We start from the raw sequence: 24,134 nt of genomic DNA, 5'->3' as shown, positions 1-24,134 counted from the left end.
AGATGATCTTCAAGGTGCTTTCCAACTCAAATCATTCCCTGACATTCCATGGTTGTGTTTGTTTTTTTGTGTGGTTTTGTTGGTTTGTTTTGTGGGTTTTTTGTTTGGTTTTGTTTTTAATGATCTTTTTCGCACTGATTTCTGAGGCCACAGCAGCTGGTTCGTACCCGGACGGCCCCTGAGCCCCGGCGCTGCGGGACAAGCACGGCCGGGCAGCTCCCGCGGCCCCGCTGCGCGGACAGGCCGCACCCCGCGCCGCCGTGTGCGCCGGCGATGGGGCTCCGCCGCAGCCGCTTCCCCCGGAACTGCAGGCGCAGCCGCTGTTTCCGGGGGGCCGCCATTGCGGGCCGGTCGGTGCGGCTCCACGCGGGGCGTGCGGCGCGGCGGGACAGGTGGGTGGCGGCGGCCCGGGGGGAGCGGCCCGGCGGGGGCGGCCTCTGCGCTGCCTCTGCGCTGCCTCTGGGCGTGCGGGGCCGGTCTGCGCTGTGCCCGGCAGCTCCGTGCCGCCGTGCCCTCGAGACTCGGCTGTGCCCACCGAAGAGCGGCGGCCTTCCTGCCTTCCCCCTGCACCGGCCGGCCCGAGACGCGCGGCCTGCCGGGCACGGAGCCCGGCCTGGGCCGAGCCCTGCGGCCCGGAGCGGCTCAGCCTGCGGCCCCGCTTTACACTGGGGCGGGTGCGGCGCTTTTCGTGCGCGGCCAAGCAGGACAGGAGTTCGCTGCTATTTTAGATGGTTAAGCGTTGTTTACGCGGTGCTGCTGTGCGTGTCCTGTTTGCTAACTGCGTTTTATTCTTCCTCTGTCAGCCGTGCAGCGTCACACGAGCTACCTACATCATATTGGTTGTGAACAGTTGTTAGAATAAGATGGAGGAAAAAGAGAAGAAGAAGCATCGCGCAAAGCATAGTGGGCCAAAGGCAGAGAAGAAAAGAAAACGTTATCTCGATGACTTGGGAATAGGAGATGAGGAGAATGCTCGGAAGAGAAACCCCAAAGCCTTTACGGTCCAGTCTGCGGTGCGGATGGCCAGAACCTTCCATAGGTAAGACATAGGAACTGGTTAAAGAACGTGCAGCGTTGGCTGGATGGGCAGAGGTTGGCTGGGGTTTCTTCATAACTCTGTGTAGAAATATACATAGTGTAGTTTTCACTGGTGTGCTCACATAGGTCTCACCATTCACCAGGTCGTGTTGTAGTTTGTGTGTGTCAGAAGTGTGATGCTTTCTGCATCTCTGTCAAGTGCTACAGCTGTGTTAGTCTTAATGGAAAAAAAATGCGTATAGCTCCCTAGACTTGGTGGGAGTTCCACATACAAAGTAGTATCGAGGCTCTTGGTGAACCTCTGTGTCCAACCTCTTGCAAATACTAAAGATTTTCAAAGAATAAACGTTACTTTTTTTTTTAAAGTTATTGTATTTATTTATTACAAATTTCTTCTCAGAACTCAGGATTTGAAGACTAAAAAACATCACATTCCTGTGGTTGACCGTACTCCTTTGGAGCCACCTCCTGTGGTGGTGGTTGTAGTCGGCCCTCCTAAGGTTGGGAAGAGCACGTTAATAAAATGTCTCATTAAGAACTTCACAAGGCAAAAACTGGTTGAAATCCGGGGTCCTGTTACAATTGTTTCAGGTGAGAACAGATATATGAGAAATGGAAATGCTTGTTTTGCATTCCTTGTTTGTCTGGATTTTAGAGCTAGGATATGTTCATGCTCTTGTAATTTTTGGCCATTTTTAAGAAATCATTTGGATGTGTTATCAGGCATGCTTAGTAAAAGAATAGTGAGATTTGGGCTTTTGAAGGACTTGTCCTTTTTTTTTTTTTTTCTTCTTCTTCCCAGAGTTTCTTCCACCCCTCAAATTTTCCCTAAGTTTTCCTTTTCCACTGGGTTCTGGTTTCCCTTTCGAAGTGGGTTTTTTTCTGGCTTCATCCTAACCTCGACATGCATTTCCCATTGTTGCAGGTTCCCTGTCCTGTAATCCCATCTTTGTATCCCTTTTGTTCTTAAACCAATAACTGATTTCCCAGACATTTCCAGTTACATTTCTCCATCTCACCACCTGGTCAGTTCCTTTTCATTTTCGTGAAGTTTTCAGTCCAAATTTCCACTTAACTTAGTCTGTTTCCTTCATACTTTTCCCTGGATATTACTGGGGGGATCACTGGGGTTCTAGGGGGAGCACAGCCCACAGCAGCTCAAGGAACCAATTTGTAAGGGAGATCTTGCTTGGGCACAGACAGGTGTAGGTAGACTCTTCAGAAATTTTAACTAATAAATCTCCTTTTTGCAAGGAATAGTTGACAAGTATGGGAAAGAAAAAATGGAAAGGCAAATTCATGTGTTAAATTGGATTTCCTAACTTGTCTATGGGGGAGTCAAGGGTTGAATTTTGCAGTTGATAACCTGAAGAAAAATATGATATCTTTTGTCTATAGTTGTTTAAAGTGGTTGCTCCTGTAGTCTGTAGTTCTGTCAGTGAAGTTAGCTAACTCAGGTTAGAGAAGCCAAGTTCACAGTGGGTATTTCTCATTTGGATGCCTGTTGGAAAGATTTTTTTTTTTTTTTTTATATGTAAATCTACTGTTTCTTTTAAAGGCTAGAACAGGGTATATTTTTCCTAATAATATCAAAAGAACAAAAAAAATGCTAAAATAAAATCCATGGTACTAGCTCTGGGACAGTAAAGATAAAAGAAGCAGAGACTGTTTGTTGTTGGTTTGGTTTTTTTTTTTCCCCTGAAGTAAAAACGAAACATTTTTTTGCTATTGGCATTGTTTTTGGAGAAGACCAAACAACTAATTAAAAAACATGTACTCAACCTGATAATTTTAAACTAAAAAGTTGTAAGTTTGGCAGAATTCTATGAAAACAGGCACTTCTACAGTGGTGCGCCTTGGACAATCTGTATGTTAGATAGAATTTGAGTCCCAGATACTTTTTAGGAATTTCAGGAATGTGACCTGAAAAGAAAACAGTTTGGTCCCTCTGTTTCAGTTTTTGATTCTGAATACTGTTTTCAGGTAAAAAACGCAGGCTAACTATTATTGAATGTGGATGTGACATTAACACTATGATTGACCTGGCTAAAGTTGCTGATTTGGTAAGTTAACAATGGCGTGTGATTTCTACTATAATTTATATTGAAAGTACTCCTTTTGCCTGGACTGCACCAGTGTCAGATTTCTCTGCTCACTGCTATGGAAGGCAAAACTATCTTTGGTTTCAGAGGGAACGGGACTAAGCTTGACAATAAACCTAATATTCTGGAACAACTCCTAGGACTTTCCTTATCCTGGGGATGGGGAGAAATAAAATGTGTATGTGTGTGTGGTGGTGGGGAGGGTGTGGAAAGAGGGAAGTGCAACTGAACTTCATTGCTAATGCAACTGGTAAACTTTTAGTGTAAGATCTTATCGCAAGCCAAGGTGATAATGTGACTCTTCATTAAGGGATTTGGTCAAACCATGTAAAATCTGCAAATGATTTTTAGTCAATAAGTTTTCAACTAATGTATAAGGTAGAAACATCTATTAGTTTACTAGTTGGTTTTATTTGATGCACTTTGATATTTCCAGCTTTGAAGATTGCAGTGTAGCAATATGACTGATTTCAATGGTGTGGTCACCATTGTAATTTACTTGTAACTTTTGGTTCAGTTCATTATGTCAACAGATCTTGGGGTCCCACTGCATGATCCACTTGTCTATTTAGAATTTTACATTATGTGTGGATTTGGGATATATTATTCATAGCTGTTTAGGGTTTGGGATCCTTATCTAAATATTAACTATCTAAATATCTAAACGCATGCACTAATACATATATTCTGTTGCATGTTTTGTGCTTGAGGAAGGGAGACATATTAAAAAATTACAAAAATTTTCTGGTAGTAGATATGATGGATGTTTGAGATTCTCATGCATGTGGTGATGCTCAGAATCTATTTGTTTCTGTTGTTAGGAGGCTGAGATTACGTAATTGCTTGCAGATCGCTGTCATCAGTTCCTGTGTGTTTTAAATTCTTGATTGCTGAGGCCCTAAGATGACTTGACTTCGATTTTCATGTGACTATTGGTGCTGGTTTTCATTGTCAGTGTGTTTTAGCGGTGCATAACAGTAATTGCAATGTGTGAAATAAGTTTGTCTCATTTAGCTGAAAGACTTGGCCTTAGAAGCATTAGTGCATCCAAGGCACATATATAGTTTTTATTAATTTTTGCAGACATTCCTGCAAATGTTGGAAGATACTCAGTACTGCATATTTTAAGTCACCAAGTGAACACTTGTTCAGACCTTAACATGATCCTCTGTGTTATTGCATTCATAGAACAGCCTTATTCTTCTGTAGTTTTCTTGGAGACGATGAGCAAATCAAACCTGTATAAAGGAGATTTGATTGACCGGAAGCAGAGATTTGATTTCTTAAGCCTTACTAACTTCTAAAGCATCTGAGATCCATACTTTAATCTATACTTTAATTAAAAAGCCAAAGTTGATTTTCAGGTTATGTGAAAATAAAGAACAAAACTTTTTGCAAGATTTTGGTTCCCAAGAAGCTTATGACTTTAAAGGTTTGGTTTTTGAAATTACCTGATGTGGGCACTCTGGTATTGTTATAGTGAAATGCTGATGCTGTGTTTTCAGGTTCTAATGCTTATTGATGCCAGCTTTGGATTTGAGATGGAAACATTTGAATTCCTGAACATTTGTCAGGTACATGGCTTTCCCAAAATTATGGGAGTTCTCACCCACCTGGATACATTCAAGAACAACAAACAATTAAAGAAGACTAAAAAGAAATTAAAGCACAGATTCTGGACTGAAGTGTATCCGGTATGACATTCAACATTAATTTTTCCATATATTTTGCGTTACGGAAGCTAAATTAAAAGGGGGGCAATACTTAAGTACTTGTTATGTTCTTACATCTTTATATAATACTACAAATGGACAGTGCTGATGTTGTATCAGATTACGTAATCTTTCTTTTATTTGCTAAAATACTTGTTTAATTATTCTCTACCCCAGTGTGACTAGCTACTAAACATGTGATGCTAGTAAAAAGATCTGTTATCCAGGTACTGTGCAAGGAGGATCTGCTTGTAAGTCTGAGAGACAAACTTACCTTTGTATGAAGTTTTCTGGATGTGGGTTGTTTTCCCCTAAAGATGTAAGGGATAATTTTAATGTTGAAGTAAACTAGTTAGTTTGTTCTTTCGCAACCAGTTGTAACCTGTAATTTCTGGTTACGATTTAGAAATTACAATTGCGTTACCTTTTTTAGTTTTGTAGGTATTAAATTGATGTTTAATGGTTTTATGTCTTTTTAATGTGTTTAGGGTGCTAAGCTGTTTTATCTGTCTGGGATGGTTCACGGGGAGTATCAAAAGCAGGAAGTTCACAATTTGGGGCGTTTTATCTCAGTTATGAAATTCCGACCTCTTACTTGGCAGACCTCTCACCCGTATGTTCTTGCAGACAGGTGCGTGCTTTTCTCTCTGTTCTTCAGTCTCAGTGTAGATAGCGCCTTGCTGTTTAAAAAAACCCTGTAATATTAGAGCCAGTCAGCTCTGTGTGTGAATGGGTATTTGGAGTTATCTGGATGGCTTTGGGGAAATGAAAGCGTATGCTTCAGGTTTGGGCCAATAACTTTAGCCATTCAGTTTTTGCCTGTGTCAGATCATGTTGATAGGCCTTTGGTATATAGTAAGCACTTTTGAAACACTGAAAAAAGAGTTAAAAATAATTCTGCTTGTTGATGATTATATTGAGTTTCTGTGGAAAAGAAATAGCATTTCTGCAATTTATCAACAGCTGGCAAATTAGTCCTCTGAGTTCCTTGGAACATCCCTTCTGCTCCATCTCCACGTATAGCATTTAGTTCATAGTCTCTTTGGAACGTGGAAGTAATCTTGATGGTGGCTGTGCCTGTCTGAGAAATTACCTCACCTTTCATATTTTATTGCCAGAATCCTTGCAGTTATGACTAAACTCCCACAAGAATCCAAGGTGCTTAGAACAAGTCTCTTTCAAAGCTCTAATTCTTTAGAAAAAACTGCCAGAGAAGTAGGTAAGCGTCGTGCAAAGTCTTGTAAAATACACAAAGCAAAGTGAGGAAAAATGAGAAAAAAAAATACTCTGTAGTCATTCAGTAACATTTTTTAAGTTGTTGTAACTGTTGGTTGTTGGGCCAGTTTTAAGCTGATCTGCAGCCAGAACATGTGTCCCATCCCCTCCTTGGCTGTGTGTCTGTGTTTCCGCCCGTGTGTCATGTAGAAAGGAGCTCTGGAGGGAGGTTCTCCCTCATCTGCCTGAGAACAGCCGATGTTTTCCTTTCCCCTTTCCTGTGGTAGTTTTGTGTTGCTCACTGCCATTATTAGCGAAAAGAAGGTATTGTGTGGCTGCAGGGAATGCATCTTTCAGCTGTCTTGGGGTGGTTATTCTGTTTTCCATCTAATGACAAAATTGATTTGAGGAGGATTTGTATGTGGAAAGTATATAAACAGTAATTAAAATGTGCTAAGAAAGCAGTACATGTTCAGTGAAATGTCAAGAAGTCTTCTGGAAATATATTGTTGAACATGATTATACAAGTTTTAAAATACAATTTAAAAATATTTTTCAAAGATTTTTTTTCCCATGAATTTTTTTCTTATGATCGTTCTTTTTTGATTATTAGAGTCTGCAGGGCACGCAGTGGCAGCACTGATGCTGCAATTATCTTTCCCTAAATTACGTTTTTTCAAAAGTTACTGGTAGTACTGCTGGATATTCTAACTCTTTTTTTTTTTTTTTTTTTTTTTTTTTTTTTCTTTAATGTTGGGTAGAATGGAAGAGTTGACAAACCCAGAAGATGTTCGAATCAATCGCAAATGTGACAGGAAGATATCACTTTATGGATACTTGAGAGGAGCACACCTGAAAAACAAAAGTCAAATTCATATGCCAGGTAATTTAACAGATTCTTAAAACTGGTTTTGTACTGATCTGTGAATAACAACATAGCTGTTGCTATTTTTATTGTGGAATGATTTATATCTTTAAACTGATTTTTCACCTTTCTAAATACATGTTATGCTTTTAGAATTTTTTTTTATAATACATGTTGTAAAAAATCCTTGGAAATAGTTTTGCTTTTAATTGTGCAGTTTTGTTGCAGTGTTAAACACAATATTGGCATTGTCTGAAGATTTTCAAAGGTGCTTTACTTTAAAAGGTGCTTGAAGTGCAAAACACTCCAACCCTAATAGTGAAAAATAAATTTGGCTTTTGCAAAATTTCTCATATTCATTGAATAAATGTAATATTTTAAGTGAATGACTTAAAAGCTTAAATTGAGAAATACTTTAATAATAACTTTACAGACCTACTCAGAGAAGTGAGTCACTAGTGTTGTCATTTAAAAACAAGCAAACAAACCCAAAGTTTTGCAGTATTTAGGTGAACTCATGTATGGTTCTCAAAGTTCAGAGTAAGGCAGGAGAAGTGGATGTTTGCTACAGAGCTTGCTGTTGATGAATCACTGAATGCTACAATGTTTTTTTGTGTGGTGTGGCTGTTTTAATTTTTTCATGGTGAATTGTAGAAATTTCAGGAGCAAAACTTTGTGAAAACCGTATTGTTTCCCTTGTCTGTCATCCCAGGTGTAGGAGACTTTACTGTGAGTGATGTGAGTTTCCTACCAGACCCCTGTGCTCTACCTGAGCAGCAGAAGAAGCGTTCTTTAAACGAGAAAGAGAAACTGGTGTATGCTCCTCTTTCAGGAGTTGGGGGCATTGTGTATGATAAAGATGCTGTTTATATTGACCTTGGTGGAAGCCATGCTCATGAAAAAGAAGAGGTGAGGGAATGCTGTTGGTGATCTGAATTCTCTTCCAAACTGTAGGTTTTATCCTTAGAGTCAAAACAAGTGTTTAAAAATAAGCTTCTTTAAGATAATCAATCCGAATATATCCATAGTGGGTAATTTCTTTTTCCTCCTCTAGTGATTTCAGATGAGAGATATTTTTATTATCTCTGTAAAATATTGTGCAAAATACTTGAAAGATCAGTTAGTAAGTACCTAGTTTCATAAACCTTCCAAGTGTTGCCTTTAGATTTATAAAGCCTTCTGGTACCAGGATATTATCACTCTTATTTTGCAGGGCAAAATGCAAATTTTGCAGGGTGATTGTGGGAGAACACTTAGAGCATTTGACTGGTCAAAGGGAGGGGAGAGGTGGAAAACATTTGCATACAAACAGATCAAATTCAGCTGTTTTCCCCTGTATTGTGCCAAATGTTAAATATGTTTGGGTCTGTGATAATGTGTGCTTGCTGATATTTATTTAGTGCTTGCATACTGTGAAGGGGGCCCCCTGTAATTTTTCTTGGATTAATATTGTATGCATTTTTGAAATGTGAAGAGGGGAAGGGAGACCTTGCTATTCCGAGAAAATGTTTATTTTAAATACTTTGGCATTTTTTTCTTGCTTGTGCGTATTTCTGCTGTTTTAGGCAGATTAATGACTGTTACCTCTTCATTAGAAATTTGTTTATTCGCTTTAATTGAAAAGTAAACCATCTTGGCTTTCCAGGAGGAAGTGAGACCAAACCACGAACTAGTTCAGAGCCTCATCTCCACACATTCAGCCATTGATGTCAAGATGGCGTCAAGCAAGGTCTCTCTCTTCATGGACTCCAGACCCTTAGGTTCAGAAGATGTAGGACAAGAGTAAGTTTTGGATGCTGAGCAGTGTTCAAGCATGAATGCATCTTTAATTTCAGGCTCTTAATTTAGCAAAAATTCTCAACAAAGCATAGTTAGTAGAATGGCTTAATGCCTAATTCTTCTTCTGAGGCTACTCATATGCCACATGTGCATTTTGAGACAGGAATAATAGATATTAGAAAAGTTTAGCAAGCAATATAGTCCTGCCTTCCAGGAATTCCTTGCTGATATAGCCCTAACCAACAAATTTCTGGTTTTCTTCAGAGTTTTGGAGAATGGCAGTCATAATCCTCAGTAAAATTCATTGTATAACCTATTCGTGTTCCATGGAAAATGAAGAAATTTATTGGAATTTTTTATGGCTATAACATGGGATGTATTCTTGAGTTAAGAGGTGTTCTGTACTTAACTCCATTGCCTTTTTAATGTTCTCCATGACCTTGCTCTGTTTTTTTAAAACAAAATTTAAAAATATTTTTAAATGTTAACATGAAGCTTCATTGTTTCATTAAAATTTCTTTGTACTTCACCATCTTACTCCGACTGTGATCTTTGGGAATACAGATTTGTGATGCCAAAAGAAGAGAGACGGATCGATTTGAAGACTGGGAGAGTACGTCGGAAGGCGTTATTTGAAGAAGAGGAGAAAGAAAATGATGATGCAGTAAGTGATGAGGAAGATGACCAAGAAGAAGCAGCAGCAATGTCTGAGGATGGAAGTGATGGTGATGATGAAGATGCTGAGGAAGAAAGTGACAGAGAGCTACTAGGGGAAGAGATGGCTCTCAGGAGAGCCAAGCGTCTGAAAACAGAGGTGGCTAAAGAAGCAGCTGTGAGTGAACTGCCAGCATTTGCAGACAGTGACGATGATCTTGAGTTTAGTTCTGAGGGAGAAGGAGGAACAAGCGCCCCTGAAGAGAATGAGATGGAGGAAGATGAGGAGGAGGGTGAGCAAAGGGCTTATGAAAATGAGAGCTCAGATAGTGAATTTGAGTCTGCAAGCAAAAGAGTAGCTAAATCTAAGCAGCATGAAATAAATAGTGAAGATACAGAAATGAGATCACAAATCTCAGATCACAGTCTGAAAAGAAAAGCAGTGCTCACTACAGATTCAGGAAACTGCACAGCGGAAGAGGCATCGGAATCTGAGGTTGAAAACTCTTCCCTCGATGAGGGTGATGATGAAGGAGGATCACATGATGAATCAGAAGTTGAAGAGTCAAATAGGAAGAGGATTCGGGACACTCAAGCAAAGAAATCTGGTTGTATTAGACAGGCTAAACTTAAATCTGTAGAAGTCGAGGATGATGATGTGGAGAATCTACTGAGAGAGGAAGACGAGTATGAAGAAAAAATAGATTTTTCTGCTGACACAACAGGTAGACTATAAATGTTAAAAGTTTTTGCTCTCCATTTTTAATTTGGTTCGTTGTTAAGGGATATTATAAATATTATATAATGCTGCCCCTCTAAGATAGATATATATATAGATATATATATATATATAGTTGTTAAGTCGCAAACTTCAAGTTCGAAAACCTGGGATTATCTGTTCTTAAACCTTTGATTTGCAATGTAATATGCAGGTCTTTGGTTTCCTTCCTCTAAAATGGGAGTGGTTTATTTTATAAACTTCATTGATTCTGCATACTTTTCTCTTGCACTTTAGTCTTTGTGGCTATGTGTGTAAAACACACTGTGATGCTCTTATCACATTTAATAAGAAAAGAACATTCTTTGGGGAGTATTACTAAAATGTATTAACTACTGACTGAGCACCGGAACAGGTTGCCCAGAGAAGCTGTGGAATCTCCATCCTTGGAGATACTCAAAAACCATCTGCTCCAGGTGATCCTGCTTGAGCAGTGGGGCTGGACAAGATGACCTCCAGAAGTGCCTTCCAACCTCAAACATTCTGTGAGTCTGTGAAGAAGACATGTATTCATAAAATAACCAAATCTGTTACTATTGCTTATAATCTCTTAAAATTTTGACCTAAAATAGGATTCATCAGAAAAAAACCCAAACCAACAGTGATATAATTTGTTAGCCACAATTTATGTTTCTGTGTATATATAGAGTATGAAAAAAAAAGAAACTGTGGGTTGTGTCTACATTTCTTAAGCCTGTCATTGTCATGTCCTTATTTAAATTACTTGTCTCCTCCTAATTCTTGTCCTTTTTTGGAGGTAGAATGCAATTTTTTTCTCTTTTCAGGTGCACTTAAGTGGAAAGAGGACCTTACACAGAAGGCAGCTGAGGCCTTTCTAAGACAGCAGCGTTCAACCCCCAATCTTCGTAAACTCGTATATGGAACAGGTACGAATCTGGCTGGAAACTTATACTGTCTTAAAATATGGTAGCTTTATAGCTGTTGCCAAGTTTGCAAGTCTGAATCTTTGAGCATTGCCTTTTGGTGGGAGGCTTCAGAGGTTTTTAAATTGCTGATACTCATGACTTTTTAAATTGCTGATACTCATTTTCACTAATTGAATAAAGTAAGTTTTTACTTTTCCAATAAAAAGCATTTTGAGCTCATTTTCAAAACTATTTGATTTTTACTCATGTTTTCTGGTATGACTATCTCCTCACAAATATTTAAAGTTTGATTTATATAATTATCTGGTAGTTGTTATGCAAATCCATTGTATAATAGGAATTGACTTGTTTCACAGAAGGATGTCGTTTGTTGACTGTTTTCAGGAATTTCTGTCTCACAGTGACTGAGAGGGGAATATTCTCTTAGACATGACTTAGTGTTGTCACGTCTCTAATAAGGGCGTTTGTGAAAGAAAAAAAAGCTAGCTGGCTTAAAGGGAAGAGAAAATGGTTATGTATATAACTCGTCCTGTTTAATTTGCAACTTTTCCAGTAGTTTTCTGAGTGCACAAACCTCATCGTGCAGAACCTCTATAGAACACAATGAGAATTCAGCTTTTGTAAACCTTCCACAGCGCAGGTGCAGGAAGACTTGTTGACAGGTTCTGGAGTATTCTTGATTTACAGACTGTTTTCGTGTTGTTACTGCTTATGATATTGAATGAACATCATGTGTTTATGTATTGGGAAATATTTTTTCAGATTATTCCGGTTATGCAAATAGAACCAGATTTCAGGTCGTTCAAAGAAATTTGAACTATGTGGAACCTGTGAAATGAATTACTTGTTTCTGTGTGGAACAGCTGTACAACTGCAGTTCGCTGTGATCACAGTGTATAGTATCTTCCTGGTTGCTGCTAACCTTATTTTGTTCTTGTGAGGGTATTAATTTTACACTGGATCAGTGAACCTTTTTAATCAGTTGTCTATATTTAAAACTATTTTAAGTTTGCATATTTTTTTTTTCCTCAAACTACTGCAGGTATTGTGAAAGGTAAGGCAGAAGGGAGGTTGGTTGTGAATGTAATCCAGGTACTGCGGGGGAAATAATCACAGCTTGTATGTTTCATTTAGCTGTTGAGGATGAGGACCAGGAGAGTGAGGATGCAGGTGATGAAGTTGGAGGTTTGTTTCGTGTCAGCCGTCCAGACAAAGCATCCAAACAGAAGGCTAATGCTCTTGACTGCTCCAAATTTCTGATAGAAAACCCACAAGATTGGGATTTAGAAGAGGTAATAACCATTGGATAATTGTTTCTGCGTATCCCAGACTGGTTATGTCCTGGCTGCATCTCATAAAGTGCTGCTGAGTTGTCATTGTCACAGACCTATGGGAGCTATGGCCAGAGTGTGACATCTGCTGCTTGCTGTCGTTAGAAGTATTCACTAGCTGACCGATTCCAAGGTCTGATCTTACAGGAATGGAAAGTTAGAATACGTCAATATAATACTTGGCTCTCTTAACTATTTGCTGGATCATAGTTCGCTATTTATTTACTGAAAAGTAAAAAGCAGGGGAATCACAAGTGAAAATGTGATGCAGGGTAGAGACCGTGTTAGAGTAAAGACCTCTGGGCAAGAGTTGAGTTGGTTTCACATTCCTGCTTTTGCTGAGACATTGTGTAGTTTTGGTAATTATGTCCTAATGTGGAACTCTGCATGAGAATATCAAATTATCTCTGAGGTGGGAAGGTGATGGAGAAGTGGGGAACATATTGGAGAATGTTTCTGTTGATGACAAGCTGTAACTGTACGAGGCGATAACACTTATTTTGCAGGTTATGAGCAGTATTCGAGACTGCTTTGTTACTGGAAAGTGGGAAGACAATAAAGATGCAGCAAAGTTACTGGAGGAAGATGGTATGTGTAAGACTTGTAAAAATTATTAATGTATACAGAATTTTAAAGAAAAGTATGGCTTTGTAGTTATGAATGTTTTGCATTAGTCGTACACTTGCAAATTTTTTCAAACTATTACCTAGAGTATCATACAGATACTAATATAATTAAACATCACTGTAAATCTCTGTACAAACAGTAGGCAAGAAGCACATTCTGAAAATTGACTTTCTGAAAAATAGAGCATATATTTTAAATTAGGAAATGGAGTGCTTAGTGAACACTTAGATGTGCCTACTTTGAGTTATGTATTCCAGTTTAGCTATTCACTCTCTATGGCTTCTTCTGTTGGATAGTCTTGGTAAAAACAAGCAGAAATTCTTTTTTAATGGGAAGACAAACATTGACATATGACATTTGTCATTGACGTTTGGCTGAAAAGTGAGATGTTTTGTTCAGATGTTTTGGAGGTGGTGTTTTTATTTGTTTGAAGTAGGAAATACTTAGAAAATGTTAATAATATGGCTGTATGTTATATGCAAAATGATTTGGGGTTTCACAGGCTTCTGTAAGCTTTTGTTTTTAACTTAAAAATTGTCTGTTATATGTAATTTTTTAATTAACTTTTTTCTTTTTAATTAAAGGTAGCTTGATTGCTTTGCTGGTTTCTTACGTCATTAGAGTTCTAACTAATGTGCTGTGTGGTCCTATGGAATGATCTAAACTTTATTTACATTTTTGAAATCATAAAGGCATTGAAAGGAAAAAGAAGGAGCCACTGGAGTTCAGCTGAGAATTTTCAGCTGGAACTATAGAGAAGGCAGAACAAACTTATAAAACTGTTGCTGGGAAGAAGAAATATTTGGGCTGAAACTAATCTACAAAGCAGGACTGAGAGATACACAGTACTGAAAATATGAGAAATTTTATGGAACAGCACAACAGAATGGTTAACTGCAATATAACAGAATGGTTAACTGTCAGATATCTTGGGTGCTTATCGTTGCAGAAGAGCTGTATGGAGATTTTGAAGATCTTGAAACGGGTGTTGTGCACAAAGGAAAGCCTGCTGCTGAAGGAGATGAGGTCTGGCCTGTATTTTTGTGTTCTTTAGCAATGTACATGTATACGAACTTCTGATCAAATGATAGGCATCCTATGTAATAAATGTAGTTTTCATGAATCAATAGGGAAGAAATCAATGGGAACAAGGAAGAAAAGTTGTGTATATTACGGTCTTTGGAATCTACAGATATCTAGAATGGCACATTTCTAGTCTCAAACTGAATTATTTGAAGTTAATTATGTACGAAAAGTCACCTTCACTTATGTAGCAGTAGGTGTCAGGCTTAATCAAGAACTGGAGGTTCCGGAGGTGTAAGAGCAGTATTCTAAAACCAAATGTGATCATACCTGTTTGTACTATGTCACTTCATCTGATGCAGAATATTATAGAGCTCAGTTTAAACACAACAAATTGTGGAAACTGACACAGTTTCCTCCTTTTGCCTCATATCTGCACAGAAGAAGCTGGTGGAAGCAATTTTATGCTGTGACTTGGATATCTTCCAGGAACAGCTGTAGTTGTCTGTGACAATGCAGATTGAAAAATCAACATTTTTTCGGACTGAGCAACTTGGTGGCTTTGCATTTCATTATAAAATTGAGGGCGACAGCGTCATTTTGGTGGTTTTCAAATGATCTGTGAACAAACTTCCTCCTCTCTGGCCTCTAGCATGCTGCCTTCCAGAGCAGTATTACTCAGTGCTATCAACAATTACTTTTTTTTCTGCGTTTATTATGTGTGCTTATTTTAGCTGTAGAATAACAGGTTGATTCTATGGTCTGTTCCCTGACATTAAAATAAATGTTAAGTCAAGAAGTTTTCTCAGTGGAGAGGGATATGATTAGATCATGAAATGTTTTAGTCATTACTGAAGTTACATCTCCTCGTATGAATATCTTAACTAATTTATGTGAAAAAATGAAATATTTTTAATGTGTTTAATAATTTGCATTATGACAAATTAACAATATCTATTAAACTGTTAATCAGAATAGTTTGTTTTCAATGAAGAATTTTATGTATTTGACTGTTGATTAGTCTGGAAGTGAAGAAGAGGAGGAAGACGAAAAAACGTCCAAACCAGATCCAGAGGAGGAAGAAAAGAAAAAGGAGCGCATGGACAAGAAACGGAAACTGAAAGAAATGTTTGATGCAGAATATGATGAAGGAGACGCCACGTACTTTGATAATCTTAAAGAAGAAATGCATAGACAAGCACAGGTACAAACTGTTAACCTGGCAATTTATCTTACTATACATCTTCAAAAATAGAGTTTACCCAAAGGTTTATTTCCTGGAGACAAACGTGACATTCAGGAGCCACTTGAAAAAGTACACACAAAGAAACACATGCTTTCCAGTTTTTTTATGGTTTAATTTTTTTATTCCATTAGCTGGAAAGCAAAACAAGCAAACAAACCTAGCAAGTGAAAGCTTAATTTAAGTTGACTTAAGTGGTTAACCATATTCTAAATCACTGCATAAGTCATTATGTGTCAACTTTATCTACTTAAAAGTTTTTAACAGTTATCCGTTTGTCCCTTAGTGGTGGAACTAGCATGACAGGTCTCAAAAAAACCCCACTAAAACATGAGAGCGAAGTTTCCCCTCTGGGAAGAGGGGAAGTAAGGGGGATGATGGAGGACTAAAAAAAAAAAAGGCATCTTTGTATGTATAGGAAGGTGAAAATCTTTCTCATACTCATTTTCGTCAAAAATTTTACTGGCATTATTTTTACTGTGATTTTTGCAATGTTATTAACAGATAAGTAAGTTCTGTGTGGCAGTCTTTTTATCAAACTGTTATTTTGAGGAGAAAATAAGTGATGACCATTGCTCGGTAGATGTGGTAGGAGTTTTCAGGATACCTGTATTCAGAATTGGAGGTGTTGATTTGGTTCCAGGCCTTGGTTTTTAGATAAAATCTTGTAAGCTTAAAAGTAGCTGCTTTATTTGGCTGTCTTGGAAGAACGTTGCCTTACACTGCTAATAACTTCACTGTCTTCTTTTCTGACAAAATTTTGCCCTAAATAGTCATTAAATTAATCATTACCTTCTTATATTAGCTTCTGTCATAAGTGATCATATGAGCTCTGGTATGCTGATGTACTTACTAAGAGCACTTAAAGCATAAAGAAGGACATTCCAGTAAAAGAGTACGAGGTGATTTACAACTGTTTCACTTGAGGTCTGTTACAGAAAACATGTCAGCAATATTCCTGCAGGATGGAAGTGCAAGGATCTCAAACTGGAGATGCGTGAAGCCTTCTAAAACAAACAAACTTGGACCACAAGATCTGTTCCATATTTCAGTACCTTGAGAAATGAAATTAATAATTAGTTTGCTTAAGCATGGCGTCTTATAGGTAGCTGAACATCAGGAGCTAGAATAGGAATGTGAGGCTTCTGTTATTCACCAGGATATATTGTTAAATATTTACACAATATCTGTATTAATATGGAACAGAAGATCTTTAAAAGAACCTTTTGATGATATACAGCGTGAGGATGCACGGAAATATTTTTGAGCTGCTGAGTAGATAGGAGCCCAGCCTCCTCATAAAGTGACACCTTAAAGCTCAGGATGTGAACTTTAAAAGGTACTTGAGCTTCTAAATCAAAAATGTATTTTTGACAGTTGTATCTTCAAAATCCAAAGTCACCGTTATGAAAGGTATATCAGAAGTCACTCGGTCATTTGCTTCTCTTGGGTACTGTCTTTCAAGTAGACTAACAGGCCCACTTGGGATTTCAAATTGGAAGGAATTCATGGTGGCAGAGATCTTGCTCTGAATAAAAGTCACAAAACCTATTAGATCATTCCCAAAAGATTTATATAAATGTTAGCATGTTTTAAATAGAACTGGCACCTCACGAACGAGTTGTTAATACTTGAATTTTGTAAAACACATGGTGTCTTTCTCTTTGGCACATAGCTTAATCGAGCAGAATTTGAAGATCAAGACGATGAGACCAGAGTACAATATGAGGGCTTCCGGCCTGGGATGTATGTTCGCATAGAGATTGAGAATGTCCCATGTGAATTTGTCCTGAATTTTGACCCTCATTATCCCATTATCCTGGGTGGTTTAGGCAACAGTGAAGGAAATGTTGGATACGTACAGGTATGTAGCCAAAGCTGTGAGTGCACTTGTACGTCAGTATGGGTGTACTTCAGAGTGACTTGAGTTAGTATTAATTTTTTGTTTATTAAAGATACAGTAAACACAGACAGAGACCTTCATCTTTGTTTCTGGAATAGGGGATTTGCTTTTGACACAATTAACACTACAGTAGCAGACAGTGGATTTTTACATGCTTAATTGGATAACTGGAAGAAGTTATTGTTTAATGTTCATCTGCAGAGAAGTCTCAGGACTAAGGTCTGATATTATGATTGCTAAATTGCAAACATAAATTGTGCTCTGAGGTTCACGGTCTATGGACAAGTGCCTATAGAAAAGTTACTAGCACATATATATATATATATATATTTTTATGTAATACTTGCTCACATGCATACAAACGACTTCAAAGGGAGTGAAATACTGATTAGCTTTTATCTTTCCAGTCAACCTAGTGTTAATGAGAATGTTCGGACATATCAAGCGTACTGAATAAAAAATCCTTGCAGATGGAAGTTGCTTTCAATCATTCCTGAAAATTAAGGCTTGAATTTCAGAATTAATGTTATTACCCTGTAATAGCATTGTTCATCTTCTCTTCTAATTAGTTGCGCCTGAAGAAGCACCGATGGTATAAGAAGATACTTAAGACACGTGATCCTTTAATCCTCTCATTAGGGTGGAGGCGATTTCAGACTATCCCCATGTTCTACATTGAAGATCACAACGGACGTCACAGGCTTCTGAAGTACACACCACAACATATGCATTGTGGAGCCACTTTTTGGGGTGAGGGCATTCTGGAGTTACTATCCCATATCACTTAAGCATTATGGGATTATCAAGCTTTGGAGGATCTATCAGGAAATACAGCCAGTATATTTTGGAATGAGAAGTCTTTAAAAAGCTGTCTTCCCTGTGGAATATAAAATAACACCAAATATTAAGGGAAAATAGGCAGTTGCCTATTATTTTTGAGTTATTTGAATGATTTTTAATTATTTGGCTTTTAATCAAATTCTCAGCATTCTGCTAGGCTGTATCGTATCAAAGAGGAACCTTATTTGTTGACTACATTTAGATAGACGCTAGTACACACTATGGGGCCAGCCCTGCAGATGCTTCTGTACATGAGCAACTTCTTGTTAACCATTCCTTTAACTTTCCTGGGGCTATATATGTGAGTAATGGGTTGAATGCTTTATTTACCTTTTCTTTGGTTTTATTTAGTGATAATATTTGGCATGTATTTATAAGCTTTTTCTGACTTTAAATAGAAGCTAGATGTTGTATAGTAAAGCTTTTCATAAATTTTCAAATTTAATTTTCTTGTAGGGCCCATCACGCCACAGGGGACGGGATTTTTGGCAGTTCAGTCTGTCAGTGGCGCAACGGTAGGTTTGTTATGACAAGATGTTGCTTTTCATGGGTCTTTGGTAAAATACATAGATTTGGGGAAGAAGTTTTACATAGGGTAAAGCGATGATATTGTAGGAGCTGAGAAAGCAGGTGGACACAAGCTTTTGAAACATGTATTGTGATAAGCACCTCCAGCCAGTTTCCTATCTTATTTTTTAACAATTTTCATCTGCGACACTGAAAATGACGAATATTGCTTTATTATTTTCTGTGGAAGGATTTATACCTACATGATTTTCAGGTACTAAGTATTTAGATAACTTTTAAAACTTACACAGGATGAGACACTGATGTTCCTATTGAAAAAGTTTGCCCTCAGTGTGATTTCTCTGCATCTTGTTAAAATGTTTATGGGTATCTGAGTTAATTTAAATAGTGTTAAAGCAGTATTTATCAAATATGATCTTTGTCTCATATATGTTACCCGTAGGTAAATTTATGTTTACATACAATGTATAACAGAAGCTTTGCATGGCATTGTAGTGAGCTCAACAGTAATCAGAGTGGTGATTATCTCCTTCCTAAAACATGCCTTGTTTAAGTCGTATTGCACAGTCGTCTTGTTACATGTGTTGAAAAGCTATTTTCATCATGTGTGCCTAGTACAATATAGTGATTTACAGCTGTGCAAAAAGCACTTCTCCTTTGAGACTTTCTGTCTGAGTAAGATTCTGTTTCGTAATGAGAACACAGTAAGGTAGATAAGAAGGACTCTTAGATTGCTTCCAAGGTAATTAGAATGGCAGTTCTGAAAATCTCATTAGTGAATAGGAGGAATGTTATGTCAGCAGCTCCTCAACTAGTTTGTATGAAGTCCATTTGCATTTGTCATGCTGCTGTGCTCCTGTAAAGGTTATAAATGCTGAACTCAGACTCTAAAAAGCAGTGAAATTTTATCAGTGAAATGTTTTCTTCACTATTTGGTAAACATACATTAAGCAGTGTCTTTTATCTGTGTGTTTCAGCCTGATTTCCGGATTGCTGCAACAGGAGTTGTGCTTGATTTAGATAAATCCGTAACTATTGTGAAGAAATTAAAGCTAACTGGTTTTCCATTCAAAATTTTTAAGAACACTTGTTTTATTAAGGTAGGTATGTATACTGTAAAGCCACATGTACCCACTTTAGGAAGGAATGCAACCTGGAACTTCCATCTGTCCATCTGCAGAAGTTCCCTGTTATTATTGCATAGTATTCTGGATCTCGGTAGCTGCTTGGGGTTTTTTGAGCTTTCTTCACTGCGTCAGCTACAGGTACTGATCATTATCCAACAAATATGGATTATTGTCAACCAGACAAAAATTCTGGAACAGTCTCCTGGCTCACATTCAATGTTGTTGTTTTTGTTTGTTTGTGGGTTTTCTGTGTGGTTTGTTTGTTTGTTGGTTTTTTGTTTGGTTTGGTTTTGTTTTTTCCTTTGTGGTTTTTTTGTGTGTTGTGGGTGGTTGTTTTTTTTTTGTGGTGGTGGTGTTTTTTTTTTTTTGTTTTGTTTTTTCCCCTTCCTTAAACCCACTGATTAGCTTCCCACAGTGGCACATACCTCTAGAGAATGAGACAAGGTCATCCAGGCAGTTTGATCCCACTCAGTTTCAGCTCTGGGATCAAAGACAACTTCTGGCAGTGCGTAGAACTTCACAATTACAGTTACAAAAGTGTTTGGGGCAAAAAGTGCTGCAGAAGTGAATTTTCGTTGACCTTAGCTTCTTCTGTACTTGGGACAAAAAGCAACTAAGCACCAATCCTGACAGTGAAGCACTCAAGTATTTGCACTAAGAATTTACACAGAATTTTGTCTGTCTTCCTTGTGACTTATGAAAGAAGTACAAGACTTGGAGAGCTATATTGTATTAGAGTCTCACAGCCAGCAACTTAAGGCAGCTTACTTGCTTTTAAGATATGCTGCGTTCCAGCAAATGACTTTAAAAGAGAACTGGACAGATTATCTTAAGTATGTTCTGGTTTAGAATTCTAAATGTATATATTTAATGTTGAGAAGCCTTGCCTGTGGTATATGACTTTAAGCAGATTACTTTCAGTAGCTTAACTTAAAGTCAGTGCAGTAGGTTTTTGGTATGATCAGCACTCTTAGGATAAACACAATGTTATGTTCTTCCTGTTTCTTTAGAAGATATGCTTGTGGGAATTACTTATGATTTTGTGGCCTGTGTAGGTCACAGAGAGAGACTTAGCACCTTGAATGATGATGGTAATTCACACTTGCAGGGAATGTTTAACTCTCAGTTGGAAGTGGCTAAATTTGAAGGTGCAGCGATTCGTACTGTGAGTGGTATCCGAGGACAGATCAAAAAGGCCCTTCGAACTCCAGTGGGTGCTTTCAGGGCAACATTTGAAGACAAGTTGCTGATGAGTGGTAAGTTGCACTTTCTATGTCAGTTATCACACAACTTTCATCCTGCTTCACAGATTGAAAAGCTCTCAGAATCTCTGGAATCTGATAATTGAGATGTGAATACAAAGAGCACGAAATATCTGGTGAGGTGCAGAAGGAAATTTTAAAAGTACATTTTTATGCTGAGTTTCAGTTATACACAGAAGTCATAGTATGCAGATGGAAAGGTTTGTCTCGGAGGCCTATTTCTCTGAGTGTTTTAAAGTGTCTTCACAGCATGGTATGCTTTTCTCCTTGAACGTGAAGATGAATTGTATTTAGTGGTACAAGTGTGGTACAAGTGTTAGAAGGGCATTTTTTCTGAGAAATCCAGACAGGCATTGTAACTCTAGTTAACTTTTTTTCCCTAACCTTTTGGGGGAATTGTACAGGGCATATGCGTAAGTGATCTCCTGTGTTTGCTTAGTGTCAACTGTGTTGTTGAGAACTAGAGTTTATGCTTATTTGGGTTTATATGACCTCCGTTTTCCTAAACCCATCAAAATTATGCATAGTGCAAAATAAAGGCAAATTAGTCCTTTTATAAAAACAGGCAGATGAAAAGCAAATAATTTTTTGTTAGTAATAGTAGAGGCACAGATATGTATATGAACTCTGTTGCTAGTTCTTTAATCGAACACGAATAATGAATAGGGTGGTATTCAGCTGGCTGCTTTTTGGGAATATGTACTGGTTATGACTTTATGGGCATGTGCAGAATCCAAGTGTACAAATAGTTACTTTGCTTTTGCTTGACATTGAAGAGATTTGGTACATATACCAAACATGGTGCTAGCATGTGGTCTGGGTGTTATCTATTCTATTCAGGCAATTTTTGTTTAAAATATGGATGTGATGAACTGTGTTGTTATACAGCTGAGTAACACGTCCTTTTCTTTTAGATATTGTCTTTGTGAGGACTTGGTATCCTGTTTCTATCCCAACATTTTATAATCCTGTGACATCCTTGCTGAAGCCAGCAGGTGAGAAAGATAGTTGGAGTGGAATGAAGACAACAGGCCAGCTGAGGCACGAGAGAGGCATCAAGCTGAAACAAAACCAAGATTCTCTCTATAAGGTATATTTGATACGTCTTTTTTTTTTTTTTTTTTTTTTAACCAGTGATCACAGCCAGATTTGCACTCTGCCTCAGACCTGTGCAGATGGAGAGTAGCGTAAATACATGTTCATACATATGCATGTGTGACTTCATATTTCTCTCCACAAGGCACAGTCTTTCCTGGCATGAGACGGGGAACAAAGCAGTGGTTGTTGTGGGTCAGTGACAGTTTATAAAGCAATCCATAGGGGAGCAGTCTTTTCCAAAAGCTTACTGAGACTCCAGTCATGGTAAAATAGGGGTAAATATTCCATTCACAATTTGGCGCAAGGATGTAAGGCAACACTTTTTTGAGTGTTCGGTGGAGGTGTTTTGGTTTTTTGGTTTTGGTTTTGGGGGGGAGGTGGTGGTAGTGTTGTTTGTTTGTGGGGGAGGGAGTGTTTTTCTTTGTTTCTGGTGTTTGGTTTTCTTCGTTTGTGTTTTTTCCTGAATGATGGAAAACAAAATAAAAGCTTATATACATTCTATATCCGTTCTTTTAGCCCATTGTGAGGGAGAAAAGGCATTTCAATAAGCTCCACATTCCTAAAGCACTGCAGAAGGCACTGCCTTTTAAGAACAAGCCTAAGAATCTAGAGAAGAAAGGCAAGACTCCAAAAGACCAGTGGAGACCAGCTGTTATCAGGGAGCCTCATGAAAAGAAGGTAATTATCACTTACTCTGAAACAAGGACTCCCGAAGGGTAAATGTGTTGCTTAGACCTTTTCTAACTATTTTTTTAGCACTTGAAGCTACTGCTAGTGCTAAAGGCCTACATGCTCCTAGTGGAATATAATCACCTGCAATTTCTTTTGTTTCTGTTTGGCATGTGGAACTGGCTCTGAGTGGATGGTGTCTACTTTTTAAACTAGTAGGTCACCTGAAGCCTAAGTAGGACTTCTGTCCTTGTCAGAGGATGGATGGAGTGGGTGTAGTGCTATATTTCTGTTGGATGTAGTGCTCTCACATTATGGGTGACTTAAATTGGCAGCTGCAGTCTTTTGAGTTGTCATTGCCATGCATTATTTACAAAGATAGGACTTGAAGCGAATACTCTGCTTCAAAAGTTGAGAATTATAGGGTGCTTGCAAAGGCAAGAAGATCCAAACTTAAGTGTCCTATAGTAGCAATCAGGCATAGCTTTCTAAATAGTATCTAACAACAAATCAGAGTTCACAAAAATTAAACCTTTGATTAACTCCCCAATAAGTTAAATGATTAAACCATTTTAGAAATTGGGTAACAGGTGCAGAAATAATTAGGAACTTGCCCTGAATTTCTGATTCGTTATATGGCTCCCTGAGGTTAAACTGTTTCTTGATCACCAAAACTGAACTGTTTGTCTATTGATTCTCTATTTTCTGTTTTAGATATCAGCCCTACTCAGTGCTTTGAGTACAGTGAATAATTACAAGATAAAGAAAGCCAAAGTAAAACATCGGGAACAACTTAAAGAGTATCTCAAAGTTAAGCAGAAGGAGGATGAACGAAAATTCAAGAGGCAAAAGGAGGCTAAGAAAAAAATCTATCGCATCCTGGGACAAAGGGAGAAAAAGATGCAGAAGTCAAGCTTGAAAGGATCTAGCAAGGGAGAGAAGAATATGTAAAAATTCAACCAGATTTTAGGCCAAGTGAGGAAATAGGGTAGCTGTGCAATTTTGTGTTGAAGAAACAAAAAGGCCTTGGACTACTCTGGGGAAAAATGCAAATATGTCCTTATTCAAGCTCTCGAGTACATTTGGCAATGTATATAAAAATAAGATGTAGAAGTATGAATTGTGGTTTTTCTACATGATATTCCAGAGGACTTTGTATTTTAGTATATTTCTATCCATACTGCACATTCTATCTAGCCAATAAAGTATTTTAATGTCAATTACAGAATATTGTTTGTAAGTGTTTTGTCTTAGTACTTAGTGGACTTCTGTGGGAGACAAAACTCCTCTGGATATCTCTGAATGTGCTTATGTGTTGGTAGTACTCAGAGTCATTGCCTAAATTTTGCCCTTGGCAAGTCTTCCACTAAAAGGCATAAAGATCAGCTGTTACTGGGGAGGAGTTTTGGATTCTCTAGCTTTGATGTGCTAGCAGGTGCCACCAGAGCAGCTC

At 38.0% G+C, this 24,134-nt stretch overlaps 1 protein-coding gene across 1 annotated transcript; it reads left to right on the top strand.

The window, feature by feature from the left end:
- The first annotated feature begins 311 nt into the window (after positions 1-311).
- On the top strand, positions 312-23,874 carry BMS1 (BMS1 ribosome biogenesis factor). The gene is made up of 23 exons (XM_065639421.1): positions 312-392; positions 804-1,039; positions 1,439-1,629; positions 3,022-3,101; positions 4,646-4,834; positions 5,341-5,483; positions 6,829-6,950; positions 7,645-7,841; positions 8,578-8,714; positions 9,276-10,090; positions 10,929-11,030; positions 12,165-12,322; positions 12,868-12,949; positions 13,938-14,014; positions 15,033-15,215; positions 16,930-17,118; positions 17,727-17,907; positions 18,454-18,512; positions 19,503-19,625; positions 20,761-20,908; positions 21,829-22,004; positions 22,529-22,690; positions 23,396-23,874. Exons 2-23 carry the CDS (start codon positions 864-866, stop codon positions 23,630-23,632), a joined length of 3,927 nt encoding a protein of 1,308 aa, XP_065495493.1. The 5' UTR covers positions 312-392; positions 804-863; the 3' UTR covers positions 23,633-23,874.
- Positions 23,875-24,134: the final 260 nt, after the last annotated feature.

The sequence above is a fragment of the Caloenas nicobarica genome, chromosome 7, assembly GCF_036013445.1.
Source record: "Caloenas nicobarica isolate bCalNic1 chromosome 7, bCalNic1.hap1, whole genome shotgun sequence".
NCBI classification, from domain to species: domain Eukaryota; kingdom Metazoa; phylum Chordata; class Aves; order Columbiformes; family Columbidae; genus Caloenas; species Caloenas nicobarica.
Note: the sequence above shows the minus strand (reverse complement) of the source record. Positions and strands in the feature narration are given on the sequence as shown.

Bases quoted from the DNA above. Each gene is read 5' to 3' on its own strand.
- BMS1 (XM_065639421.1), top strand. From the start codon at position 864: ATGGAGGAAAAAGAGAAGAAGAAGCATCGCGCAAAGCATAGTGGGCCA. The intron at 4,835-5,340 runs GTATGACATTCA...TAATGTGTTTAG, and splicing joins TCTGGACTGAAGTGTATCCG to GGTGCTAAGCTGTTTTATCT. The intron at 15,216-16,929 runs GTACAAACTGTT...TTTGGCACATAG, and splicing joins AAATGCATAGACAAGCACAG to CTTAATCGAGCAGAATTTGA.